Consider the following 14,091-nt stretch of genomic DNA (forward strand, 5'->3'; position numbering starts at 1 on the left):
AATTATCATATCAAATTGAAATGAATTACTAATTGATCGCTATTTATAATTTTTTTTTCATATCTCCACCTACAACCTCCAAATGAGCTGAAAATGAAGTATCAAAGAAGACCTGTGATAATTAAAGTGAATTACAAAATGAGCACTATAACATAGGACGATAGATTAATCCAACTGAACATTTGTTGTTCATCAGATAGAATTTCATAAAGTAGGTATTAAAAGGTATTTTTTTTCAGTCAGTTATAGTAGTAGTTATAAAGTAGGTATAAAAAGGTATTTTTTTTCAGTCAGTTATAGTGTAAATCTCCCAATATAATGAATATTATGTATTGATTTTTATAAATAATTACTATTTCAAGCAAATATATAAATTGCCTTTGATAAATAAAACTTATGAATGATATTTTTTGTTTCAATTTGAAATAATAGCAACATCATCTAAAATAAATTCTAAAAATATTCCAACAATATCAATGAATTGCCATGCCTTCATATTCAAATTTTCCCGCCATGTAAATCACTCAGTGATGGCGGACAAAATATCGGCAATATTGTTGCCTTCATTTAGTACGGCGTTAGCACTTTTTACACATTTACCTAGTGTTCTGTGATGGGAAGCATTTTGATGATATTTATTTATTCTGGAGAATTTTTGTAGAAAAGCTTTAGAGAATAAGCAGAAGAAGAAGATGGGATCAATATCAAACTGAGAATTATGAAGATGCCCGAAGAATCTTGAATTCTGGAATCAAGCTGCAAATGGTAGAAGTATGCCAGAAGAGTAGAAGCACCGTAGACGTCGAACCAGGGGTTTTGGACGTCGAGTATTTTGGAAGTTAATGACTCGCTCGCCAATATGGGACAATCCATGAGTAAAGTAATGGTATTCAAGGCCTTCTTTCGTATAGAAAGGAGGTCATGACCCCCCCCCCCCAAATGGAACCACCCAACACTCAATATGCATTTCAAGCAGAGAAGGTCGTACCTTCTCTGCTTGAAATGGAATTAATAACAATATTAGCTGTAAATTACAAAATTCACATTTCGAAGTCTACAAAAATTATCTGATTGGTACACAATCGCGCAACGTCATGATCAAATTTTTCCGAAGAATTAATATCTGAATGAGTTCCCCTCTTCAAAAAAGTTAAGAATACCGATAAGGGTAACATTAAAATGAATGAATAGCTCGTAGCAATAGTCTTACAATCCTTCGTGAATCGCTTTAAAATGACCAGTTTTTTCAACGCGGGATTCGTACGCTGCCCGAGAGATGGGAGAAAGTAGTGGCTATCGATGGACAAAACTTTTAATCATAAATGTATAACCAGTTTTTCACAATAAAGCCTCGAATTTCGGAAAACAACGACGGAAGTAAACTTGTACGCCTATGTATTATAATCTGTTTATTTACTTATCAGGGTTTTAACCATTCAGGTAGAAATTAATATAAAAATTGAATGGTAAATGGATTGTTTAATATGAAAAAAAGAAGATAATTGACAACTTCAACACGAAATCTAATTTGGTCTTTGAACCCTTTGAAAACCTTGTAATCACAGCGTCCTCGTCAACATCCGATGCAAATCTCGGAAAACACAGAAAACATCACAGAAAAATTTGCCTAAACAACAACAAAGGGTAATGAAATATTCAGAAGAGCTGACAGTAACAGTTACAGACGACAGCTGTAATTACTTCTGCAAAACATATATTATCTCTGTTCTTTTTCCGATTCAAATCTCGGAAAAAATTTCAAAAAAATTTGCCCCTTCAGGTTTACCAATAACAGCAAGAACAAGAATAATAAAATCATCGAACATTCAAACGTGCCCACAGTAAAAGCTACAGGTACAGCCGAAATTATATCTGCAATTTCAGTTGAAAGACGTTCTTTAGGGATGAGAATTATAAACCTATTGCTACGAGCTATTCATTCATTTTTATGTTACCCTCATCTGTATTTTTATTTAGTTTGAAGATGGGAATTCTTCGGAATAATTTGTTCATATTTATGCCGTTACACGTTTGTGAACCAATTATTTAATTTTTGTACACTTCGACAGAAAAGATATGAATTTTTTAATTCACAACTAATACTGTTATTGATTCCATTTTGTACCTTGTCTGCTTGAAACCAGGGCCGTCGCTAGGGGGGAGGCAGGGTAGGCGGTCGCGTAGGGTGGCAAAATTCAAGGGCGACATTTCAAGCTTGATAAACAAAAATCACATGTGTAGAAATTCAAATTACCGAATGAGATTTTATTCGGACAGCAACGACAGGAATATCGACAAATTTAATTAAAATCAAAAACCATCAAAGGTGCCGCATTATGTATTATACTCATAAATATCCAGATGTCCCGTAATCTTCTCATAGTGCTGTTTACGATTTATTGACGCTAAAAAACAAATGCACTCATTAGGCTTGTCGGCGTTCGCTTTGCTAAACGTTGCCGAATTTTATTGCTGCTTGGGGCGGCTTCTGGATTATTTTTGTTCTCAAATCTCCAATAATCAGAAAAAACGAGAAATTATTCCATTTCACCATTTACTACTTATCCTTCTCAAGATATATAAGATGTTTTCTTATTTCAAACCACATTCCGTTATATTACAATATTTTTCATTTTTATATCGAATTAACTAATGTTGGGCGTGGGTGCATTCGAATTCAAAATAATGGTTCTTCCGCATGATTCGATTGTTTTAGTCGATAATCTTAAAGAAAAAAACAAAATTTTCAAGCTTTTTATAAAGTCAAAACTGAGCAGGTCCCGCTCTAGAGGGGTGACAAATAATGAAGAGCGGCATTATCTACTTTTTCCGAGAAATCTTGATTCCTGCCGAGAGATGAATTAAATACTTATTTTTTTAATTTCGACGAATTTCACGAAAGATTTTTTTTATTAAATTCACTAAACTTAAAAAACTTTGCATCGAGAATGTCTGCGTCTATTCGAATAAAAAATGGTTCATCCGCATCATCTGGTTGTTTTATTTCATCAAATCAAAGAAAAAAATTGAAATGTTCGAGTGATTTATGAAGTCGAAACTCAGCAGAAGAGTCTAAAACCTGATATCAATTGATATATTTCATCATTTATTCATAAGAATTCAGTTAAGCACGTTTATTGTTTATTACATTCCACATTTCCTAGATCACCTTCAATTCGATTTGAATTCGAATCCATAAAATTAATTACACTTGAAATACATTTATCACTTCCTAATATACTTTTCATAAAAATAGTGGCAAGTTTTCCACACTAAATATCTTAATACAAAACCACAAACCTGCTAGGGTGCCGCCTTGTATTTTTTCCGGGGCGGCAGTAATGCTTGAGCGGACCCTGGACCCCGATTATCCAATATTAATTTTTAGCATTCTGCAGAATTAGCTTCTGTAAGGGCGGCAAATTGGATCTCTGCCTAGGCCGGCAGTTTGGCTAGCGACGGCCCTGCTTAAAACGCATATTAAGTGTGAGGTGGTTTCATTTTGGGGGGTCATGACCCCCTTGAGCAGGGCCCCCGCAAGGGTCATCAACGCCCGCGTGCCGAAAATATTTTGGCGCCCCAAAAAGGGGGGAAGTGGAGAAAAACGTCGCAGGATAATCGGCAAAAAATGTTTCAGTTTTTGTTAGGAATTTATTTGTAGAAAGGTTAAAAAAACTATCAGCAACCTTTATTGAATGCCTTAAGAACTTTATGCTGTCAGTTGTTGCATAATACATTTTTTAAATGTTTCATTATTTTATTCAAGCATTCGATCAAAACCGCATTTTATTTTAATTTTGTAATGAAACTGCAGAGTTTTCAAAACCTGAGCTTTATTCTTCTTTAAATTATTCATAATATTATATTAAAATATTAATATCGGACTTTTGCCTATACGCGTAGGATTTCTCCTCGCCGTCGGCTTCTCACTCCTCGCTAAGAGGAACATTCACTCAGTCCCAGATATTTAAAATATCAGAAGGGTAGAGCTCGGTCGTGTCCGGTCCTTGTGGTCCCCCTGGTTCTCGTCGAACTTCTGGTCCTCTTACACGCGTTCCTTGGACCTGTCCTTCGTTTCCTAGGAATTTTCTCACCGTCCTTGCAGTACCTAAAAGAACAGCTTTTTGCATTATATTACATATATACTCACTAAGTCCTAGTTGCTTGATATTTCTCTTGAGATTTTTGGGTACTATTCCTGTTGTTGAGATAATAATTGGAATAGTTCTCGTTGATATCATTCCCCACTGGCGCTTTATCTGAAATTCGAGGTCCCTATATTTTGAAATTTTTTCGACCTCTTTTTGACGCATGTTGTTGTTATTAGGTATAGCTACGTCGATGAGTATTGCTGACTTTTGATGTTTATCAACTAGCAATATATCTGGCCTGTTGTGAGGGACTGTTTTATCAGTCAAAACTGTACGATCCCAGTACAGTTTATAGCGCTCGTTTTCTAGGATGGTTTCCGGTCGGTACTTGTAATATGGCACTTTTTCAGAATGAATTAGTGTTAATTTAGTTGCCATTTCTTGGTGTAGTATTATTAGTATAGTAGTATATTATTATTAATATTATTATTAATAATTATTAAATATTATTCCATACTCCCAGCCATCTTCTCCCTTTGTTGAAGTCTAGCTTTTTTTTGCTCTCGAAATTTTGCACCAGAAGGTCGTTTTCTCTTGTATGGCTCCTAGAATTTAAGAAAAACTTGATCCAAAATTGGTAAGGACATTCACCCATGATTTACTTTGCGCCATGCCTTTGAGAATAACCCGTATGTTTTCATTTTTATGAATTTAAACCTTAAATCCGAGCCTTTAAACCTAAACGGAGTTAATACTAATAATAATAATAAGTTAAGACCGATCTGAAGCACATACCCTGTTCCTGTTATAATAATTAATTTTTGGCAAAGGTGAAATATAATTTTTTTAGAATGTCAAACGGCTACGAACATCAAATAAATAATACACATCCAGGATGCATATTAAAAAAAAATTAAGTATAATATGATGGTGGCCCCAGGTAACAAATTCAAAATATCAAAGTCGATTCAATTTTTTCACGATTACAAATAAAAAAAATAAAAATAATATTATAGTATATAGGTATGGGCTAATTTAGGATGTGCACCATTTTAAACAGAAAAGAAGAATATCGAATTTTATAGACTAATAGAAATGCTAATACTGTATGTGGATAGGTACTTACCATTTCATAAAATTTAATTTAATCACAACAAGAAACAGTAAAACAAACCACAATTACACAAAATACAAATCTTTCCAATTATCTGAGTATTTTAATTTTTTGCGTCTTGACCTCAACCCCTAAACGTTTCGAAACAAAATAACTATTCTTTTTTCTGCTGTTATAGCATAGCAAGCAGATTTTGGTAGTTTCAGAAATTCTCTGTAACATGTAGTATTTTTCCTACAGATGGTGGCGAAAGTTTCAGTAATTCCCCTGGCTAAAAGCTATCGCTTCGGTATTTATGATTGTTTATGTGTACCATATGCGTTTTAGTGATGATCGAAGAAATGGTGCCCGCCGTCCAGTGCAAGGTGGTCCATAAAGAAATCCCGTACCGACAAAGGGATGATTATTTATGATTTGTTTACTCGAAAAGAATCGTATAATTGCAATCTGTGGCCGAGGTTATTTTATAGGGATTGTGATGTTCGGGAACTTGTTTGGATGTGTAAAAGATGTCTTTGAACGTTTAAAATTGTTAAAAAATTAAAAAAAATTTTTTCAAAAACTTTTGGTCTTTCGGATTTTCATGCGGTCTATAAGAGATTTTGGCGCCCCTTAAGAGTGGCGCCCGCGTGCGGTGCACGCGTTGAACGCGCGGTTGCGGGGGCCCTGCCCTTGAGTCACCCAACCACCAGCTAGATTAAGGAACACAATCGAGATTCGCAGTCCTAACCTACCTTAGAAATATCAGGTTTCTAGGTTTTTCGAATCGAATTTGAGGACCCCGACGTACTGCTCTGAATCCTTCCGGAGTTATAAAACTTATGTACAAAATTTCATTCGCAATAGGTCAAATTCAGTCAAACTGCCAATTTCTATGATAAACGGTCTGGATAGAGTGAAGGTTTTGAGTCTATACACCTTATCTCGAATATTTGAGGGACCAAGCTTTCCTACATTTTGTGAGCACCTTCATTATTGATTGAAAATATGGATTAAACAACATCCGTGAAATTTTAGATATTCCTAGCGCAAAGCATCCGCCTGGATTACGTTTTGGTATGACGTAGATTAATATGAATAAAAGATCCCAACGCATCTTCTAATCTCAAAATACGCTTTAATTACTTCATAACGGGAACGTCTGTTAGATAAATAAGCAGGGCCCAGGCTCTTTCAATTTGCCTGAAAGCCAGGCCAGACGCTGAAGCGGGTGGAGCGGGATTTCCGCCAGTTCCGTCAGTTTACTTTCAGGCGTCACATGTTGAAGACGTCGATTTAGATGCTCGGAAGCGTCGCGTAATCCGGAAGTAGAGTAAGATGTCCACGTACGACGTCAAACGAGATTTAGATTATAATACAAAAGTACTCCAGCACAAATTGAATCCCAGCTATTCCATCAGGGTACTCTGTTGCGTCATTTTAATTTTCCTCACAGAAATTTGCTTAGCTCACTATGTATACCGTTTAATAAATTTCGAGATGCGAAATGAGTTTATCAGTAAAAATCAATTCGATCAATTTTTCATGTCTGAGATGTTGAAGGATAATACACAACGGGAAATTTTAAGATTGTTTATAGAGTTTCAAGTGAGAAATACGACAAGAAAAAAACGAGATGTTCCAGATATCAATTTGTTGGATTCTTCAAGTACAGAGCCGCATGTTGAGTTCTTCAGTCCAGAAATGAAGGACAGCTTGAAAACGAAAGATGAAATTAAAAGGCAACAGAATGGAGGAAAAGGTGCAGCTCCTGGTGGAGACTCATGGGTTTGGTTGACAAGTAATAGTAGAATTCCAGTAAGTTATTGAAGTTGACACAGTCGGTTTATTTGTATCTTATCGGTTCCAAGAATATGCTAGAAAATCTGCCACCTGTTTTACGCTACATACACTCCAGAGATTCATTCGCGAACTCAATTTGTTTCTTTTTATCATTTACATCGAATATCCATGGAATTGTAATAGAAAAAAAGCTTTATATTTTAGAATATGAAGATTTCATATTGAAATTGAGAAAAAAAAGTCTGTCGGCTCTCCATCAATTTTTCCTGATATCTGAGAAATTAGGAAGATAGGTGCAGAATGAAAGTTGGAAAAAAACTGGTGAAAATTCCATATATGGAACTTGGAAGAACCTTGATAGAACTCACTGAATACAATCAAGAAGTTTTAAATGTGTAGTTATATTATGATAATAAAAAGGCAGAGTTTGTTCATATTCAATTCAACTTTAATTATTGCTGAAAATCTTTTCCTTATAACTGCTATGTAAAGTAGCCTACATCTCAAGGCTAACTGAATTTGAAAACTATGTATTGCTCATACTGTGAGAAATATTATTCTTCACGGCACTTTGTCCACACCACTCTTGAAAGACTAATGAAATTGGGCTTTTGAGAAGTCGTTTCTATGGAACCGCAAGAAATGCATAGGTACTGTCAATGAAGACCATTGAAAAGTGAGAAGAGTGAGAAAGTTCTTTTCTCACTCGTGTGTTTGCAGCACTCGCCTTATAGGTTCGTGCCACAAACTTCCACACTCATGAGAAAAATTGAACTTTCCCAACTTCTTGTACAATATACTACTTTTACAAGGCTACGTACGAAATAGTATATTGTGCAACAAGTGGGGAAAGTCCAACTTTTCTCGCGAGCTAGAAAAGGACTTTCTTCACATGTTGCACACTATACTTTTCCTACAACTGCACAAATTTCTATAATTCAAGTAATGGACTTGATTAAAATCAAAATGCCTTCGTTGACTGTATGTGCTAATTTATTGCGTTTCCATAGAAACGACTCAAAAGCCTGATTTCATTGGTCTACCAAGCGAGGTATGGGCAAAGTGGCCAATAATATTTCCCACAGTATGAGCAATACATAGTATCGAAATTGAGTAAGCTATGAAGAATACCCTATTTTTCATAGCAGTTGTAGGAAAATGAACATATCTTATTTGATACAGCTCTTTCGGCGTTTTTCTTCCTTTTTGCTCTTCCAAATTCCCATTTTTTCCCGATATCTTCATCTCTTTAAGACCTCAGATCCTGACATTACAAGAACAGAAGGTCGATTACAATATTGTCATGCGACAAAAATTCAGGAAGTGAATGCTCGTATGAAATTAAGATGGGTCTTTTCTATAACAAAATTTCCTCAGCCCACCCCTTTGCGAGAAATCACCTTTAAAAGGTGGTGACTAAAATTTTATATTTTTTTTCTAAAATGCATGTATATTGTGAAAAATATATAAATTAACTATGTATATATATCGAATAACCTTCAGAAGCATTTCAATAATTTTTTACTAAATACCGTAATCAGAACCATAGATAATTAAATAAGAATATAAAAAAATGTCAAAATGTTTTCATTTCCGTGACCATATAATCGACAAAATTGAGATTTTCGGTGTTTATATTAAATGAAAATTTCAAGCTCCTTGCAAAATTTCAACATCAGCACATTATAGGAGAGTCAAGAAAAAATTGGAAAAAAAATTCTAAATAGTAAATATTTCTGCGGTCAAAGATTTGATCTGATTCAGATTTTTTTGAGATGATCTCCACGCTATCGGCTGAAATTTTCTGATACAAAATATGAAACTTGAAGATTTGCATGGAAGGTGCCTTGATTGTCTGACGAAAGCGGTAATTTTTTTATAAGGTTTTTCGTTCCCTCAATAAATTCCAACAAAGTGATATGACATTTTGTTCGAAGTAGGTTCTCTAATTTCATTGAGTAACTGAATTCTATAATGATCGAATTTGGGGGCACATATTTTGAAAAATACGATACCAAATTTGGACAATTGAGTGATTTTTTTGTTATAAAAATTTTTATGGTTTACATTAAAAAAAAAATAAAAGTTTGTATTATAATTTCACAACTAATGGCAATGAAAAATGAGTTATTACACCAATGGATTCAACTGAAAAAATGCCTGCAGTTTGTTTTTGGTTTATGTTAATGGCACAAATAATAAAGAATAATAGGAATACTAAAGAATAAAGAAGTTATGAGAACTTTTCATTTCACGCCATTCTCCAATTTCCTCTTATAGTTTGAAAATAGTTGAATATATGGGGTAGCGGTTTCCACTATAATAAATATCTCAAAAATCTAGCCCAAAAATGTGTCATTAATTTTTCTAGCTCATCTCCTCACTAGACAACGAATGTGAGACTCCCGATACATGGGACACTACTCAAAGCCTAAGGTTTCATCCTTCATCCTTTCATCCCATAAAATAAGTTACATCTTACGGCTCTGGGGTTTTGCTCTACAAGAATGGAATATAATAATTCAGATTGAAATTGATGAGAGATGATAATGTTTCTTTCATTTTCGTGCCAAGCACTGAATAGCATCCATACAAACACATCGATTTATTCTTTCTGCTATTATTTCGATGCACGCGATTGTAACTTATGTGTATGATATATTTGATTGTTTCGAATTACTTGACGAAAGTTCATTCTGAAATCACGAATAAAAACAATATTTACTTTATGTTTAGTTATGAGGAATATAAGTGTTTGTCCTGTAGATATATTTTAACAGATGACTCTTGAGGTCAAAAGAAACACTTTTTTTCCTTTATCATGTTTTTCGATTTGACTGTGGAAAAAAAGATGCATAAAAAAATATTTTTCAGTTACAACTCTCAAATGATTCTATCGAAGGACATAATTTTAGGAATATAGTTTTTGATATGCAGAATCATCTCAAAACACAAAATTAAAACCAATTCTTTTAGTTCTTCTTCTCTTTGGACATCCCACAACAGTGGTTTAAAACCATCAGGATTCGAGTCAAAAAACCCAATTCAAAAGAAAAAAAGAAAGAAGGAACGGAATCCCTATGAGATAATATAACTTCGTTAATGATCTAACTGTCATTAAAAATTCTCTACATCTTTTGGAACGATTGACTGTACAGAGAGAGTAGCATACCTGTTGGCTAGGAGGGTTTTAAAGATATGATCCCCATAAGGTGTTACAGCTATCTTTTGGATCGTACAAGTGACTAAGGGCCTAAGTACTGTTCTCAACCTAATAAAAAAAAGAAAAATAATCAACGAACATTCGAGACAAAATCCTGAAACTCATCAGAAATACTTTTCAACGTACTTTGAGGTGAGGAGACAATAAACCTAATGTATCCTCATAAGAGTGCGATTTGGGTTGACAACCAAAAATATCGAAATCCACGAAACGAGTCAACCAAATATCGCTTTTCACGGGAATGAACTAATATTCTCAATCTACGATGAATCAAATTTCTATTGAAGAACTCATTCGAGGCTACAAGGTTATAAAATTTCGCCTCCATCAAAACAGATTGATTACAAAATGAAGGGTGACAGCTATCAATCATCTGACAACTTCTCTTCAAAAGAGAGCTACTATCTGGGGCGTCCAGATTCCAAACCGACTAAACTGTGACACATTAGCGCCATCTACCACATAACTAACAAAACGACCTAACAATTCCCGATCCAGGACATACACATGAAAATAGAGAATCTCATATATTTTTCATTCCAAGAAATATACCAGGCGACAAGATCCGAAACAGTGAATTTGAGTCACATTTACAACGTTACTATTCCCCCCTCACTTCAAGAAATTCACCAGGAAATTTACTTTTCAAGACTACAAACACTTTTCATGTCCAAAAGAGAGAAGATCACGAAGAAGAACAAATAATGCACATTTAACAACGACGCAGAAGTAAAACGTTAAGCATCCTCCGAGTCCTCAGGTCCAGACTCGAGATCCTGGACATTCCAACCTTTCTTCACATTACCCAATCGCTTCTTAATTCTAATTCACTCTCCACATCATCATTCATACCTTTCTTTTAAAACCAAGCTGACCCCAAGGCTGGCTCTGCTCAGGGTCTGGGGGAGCTTACCGGTCCCGAACTACACCACAGCTGAAAGCCCCCTGACCAGCAGCTCGAATTGTTGGCACACTACAGTAGATTCACTTCCACTTGAGCAAGGACGACCGGTCACTAGTTCCAAGCCGGGATACCGCAATTCCCCATAGCGAACCCCCTACCAACGAACCTGTCATTTAAGACAACTAAGTCAGGACCTACCAGCTCCTGGTATAGCCCGTAACGTTTTGTGCCAACCCACAGATGCATCAAGACTCTAGATCTGCAAGCTTCGTGATCCAGCCTCCACTTCATAACTATAGACTTCAAAACATCAACGACCAACCAATGCAGAACTACATTTCCTACAACCATCAAAACTTACCCAACTAACTTTCATAACTGTCATTCGCCAAAACGAAAAAAAAAAAGAAATTGATCTATAGGATTATCTCCTATATTCAGAAGTTCGGAAACTCACGATGAAATAAGCATACGATATACACGCATGTGCAAGAGCGATCCGAAGCCAACCGTTGACGCAGGAAGAAAAACGCTAAGCATAATCCGTAAAAACGAGTTGAGACCTATTCTCCAATCTTAACTTGAATATTTTCTGACCTTATACATACAAGCGATTTTCAAAACTGTCGAAATGAATATCCCGAATTCTCCTCACGCCAATTTCAAACTCCAAGCAATCACACACGCCAACATAAACGTAATGGCTTTAAAAAATACAATAAACTATGTGAACATAATTGAAATTGAGATGTTTTTATGCTTATGATATATGTATACAGCAATTAATTTAACGTGTGCACGCCCTAAGGAATGCGTCTAACAGTCCAATTCCTCATTAGCAAAAAACAAAAAAGAAACCAAGATCAAAAATCTCTTGTTCATCCATCCATTCGACTGCTCACATCCTTTCCCTCACCTCGTAAGCGAGCTCATCCTGGTTCAACCTATTCACTACCATTCTATATATCATCTTAACGAATCATTGACAGACAAAAATAAAAAAATTCGGAATTTCCTAAATTGAATATTGATCTAGTTGCCTCATTTCAAATGATTCGCCCCACGTTGGGCGCCAAAATGCCACCTCTCTCTACAACGCTACCAAGGTCACAGGCTCACCTGTCAACAATCTAGTCACATCAGGTGAGTATTGGCCCGCTCAGCTAAACAGTGGTAGTGGATCCCTATTAGCTAAAAGAAGATGTTCAATGACCGCCGGGTAGAAAAAAATTTACAACAAATACCCTATAAAATGACCTTCAATATTACCAACATATAAAGTAAAGTTGGAATAAACAAAAATCGAAACTCACAACTGTTTATTCTCCCCTATAACTGAATTTGGATTTCCACGATGTTTAATAACCAGAGAGAGAGAGAGAGAGAGAGAAGAGAGAGAGAGAGAGAGAGAGAGAGAGAGAGAGAGAGAGAGAGAGAGAGAGAGAGAGAGAGAGAGAGAGAGAGAGAGACCTGTCCTTTGGATCGTACAAGTGATTTTCACGGGAATGAACTAATATTCCTAATCAAAGATGGATCAAATTTCCATTGAATAACTCATTCGAGGGTACAAGGTTGTAAAATCTCGTCACCATCAAAACAGATTGATTACATAATGAAGGGTGATAGCTAACAATCATCTGACAATCATCACTTCAAAAGAGAGCCACTATCTGGAGCGTCCAGATTCCAAATCTACTCAACTGAGACACATTAGCGCTATCGAACACAGAACCATGAACTAACAAGAAAACCACTTGACAATTTCCGATCCAGGACGTACACATAAAAATAGAGAATCTCATATTTTTCATTCCAAGAAATATACCAGGCGGCAAGATCCGAAACAGTGAATCTAAGTCACATTTACACCGTAACACATTCCAAAAAAAATACCAGAAATTCAAAGAACCCAATACTTGAAAGTAATTTGAAGGCTCAATCAGAAATATTTGGCCTAGTATTTGGCCATTTCGACAAATAAAAGCATTCCTCATATTTTCTCGTACAATGCGCCGATTTCGTGTAAGTAATTTGATTTTATGTTCTTGAAATGATGTTAAAATTTATGTACAATTCAAAGACTCACCCTGTATAATATTTTTCGATGAAAGTGATAGTATATTATTCATAAGGCGGAGAAGTGTCAATTTTTATGTCGGCTTATTGAAGCCGAGCCATGAAAAGTAACTTCTATTCCGAGAGAAGTGTGTTATTATTTTTAAGTTTAGAAATTCATAAAAATCCGAGATCCAACTTCAAACCAGATTTACATTTACGATCGTTTTAATTGAGTTATCAATGGAAAATTTGCCGATAGTTACGGTTGTCAAGCTGAATTAATTTTGACAGACATATAATATTTGATAGTTATTATTGGCGCGTTCAGCAAAAAGATCGGTAGCGTATGTAGCGCCGCTACTGATAGGTGTCAATTTGGTAACGTTAGTATTCTCTGTTGAATACAGGTGAATTCTTCATCAAACGCTATTCAAATTATTTCATGTCCTACGTTTAGTTACTATGGAGTCCCTAGAATTGTATTGTTGCCTCAGTATAGAGTTCATCAAGATTGAAAGTCTGTTGATGCTGTCTTGGTCTTGGTGTAGTTTCAGCTATATCGTTTAGGGGAACTTCTGCATCTGTGCCATTGTCCTCAATATAGGGGCTACGTTTGGTTTTACTTCTGGTTGGTAGTTTTCTGGGTTATAGGTGGTCTGATCTCTTTTCCATCTTTGCACCGGATCGTCGCAAAAATCGTCACACAAATGAAAGTGGCGTCCTTTTCTGGGTGACCTTTCGTTGCTCTTCCCAAGGGCCAGCTATTGGCATTGATGTTGTCTTGTTTGATTACTACGAGGATTAGTATAATATCTCCTAGTTTGATATTTTCTTTCTTGTTCCCCCATTTTCCCTTGTATTGCAGTGTACGAAGATGATGTCCATTTCATCCAGAAATCTTGTTTTAGCTTCTGTATGA

At 35.5% G+C, this 14,091-nt stretch overlaps 1 protein-coding gene across 1 annotated transcript in view; it reads left to right on the forward strand.

Moving 5' to 3' along the window:
* The first annotated feature begins 6,425 nt into the window (after positions 1-6,425).
* LOC123688796 overlaps positions 6,426-14,091 on the forward strand; it is a 52,347-nt gene continuing 44,681 nt past the window's right edge. Inside the window, exon 1 of the mRNA XM_045627462.1 lies at positions 6,426-7,002. Within this exon, the coding sequence (XP_045483418.1) occupies positions 6,523-7,002 (480 nt within the window). The 5' untranslated portion in view covers positions 6,426-6,522. The remainder of the gene's footprint in view (positions 7,003-14,091) is intronic.

Source organism: Harmonia axyridis, chromosome 1 (genome assembly GCF_914767665.1).
Source record: "Harmonia axyridis chromosome 1, icHarAxyr1.1, whole genome shotgun sequence".
In the NCBI taxonomy this organism is placed as follows: domain Eukaryota; kingdom Metazoa; phylum Arthropoda; class Insecta; order Coleoptera; family Coccinellidae; genus Harmonia; species Harmonia axyridis.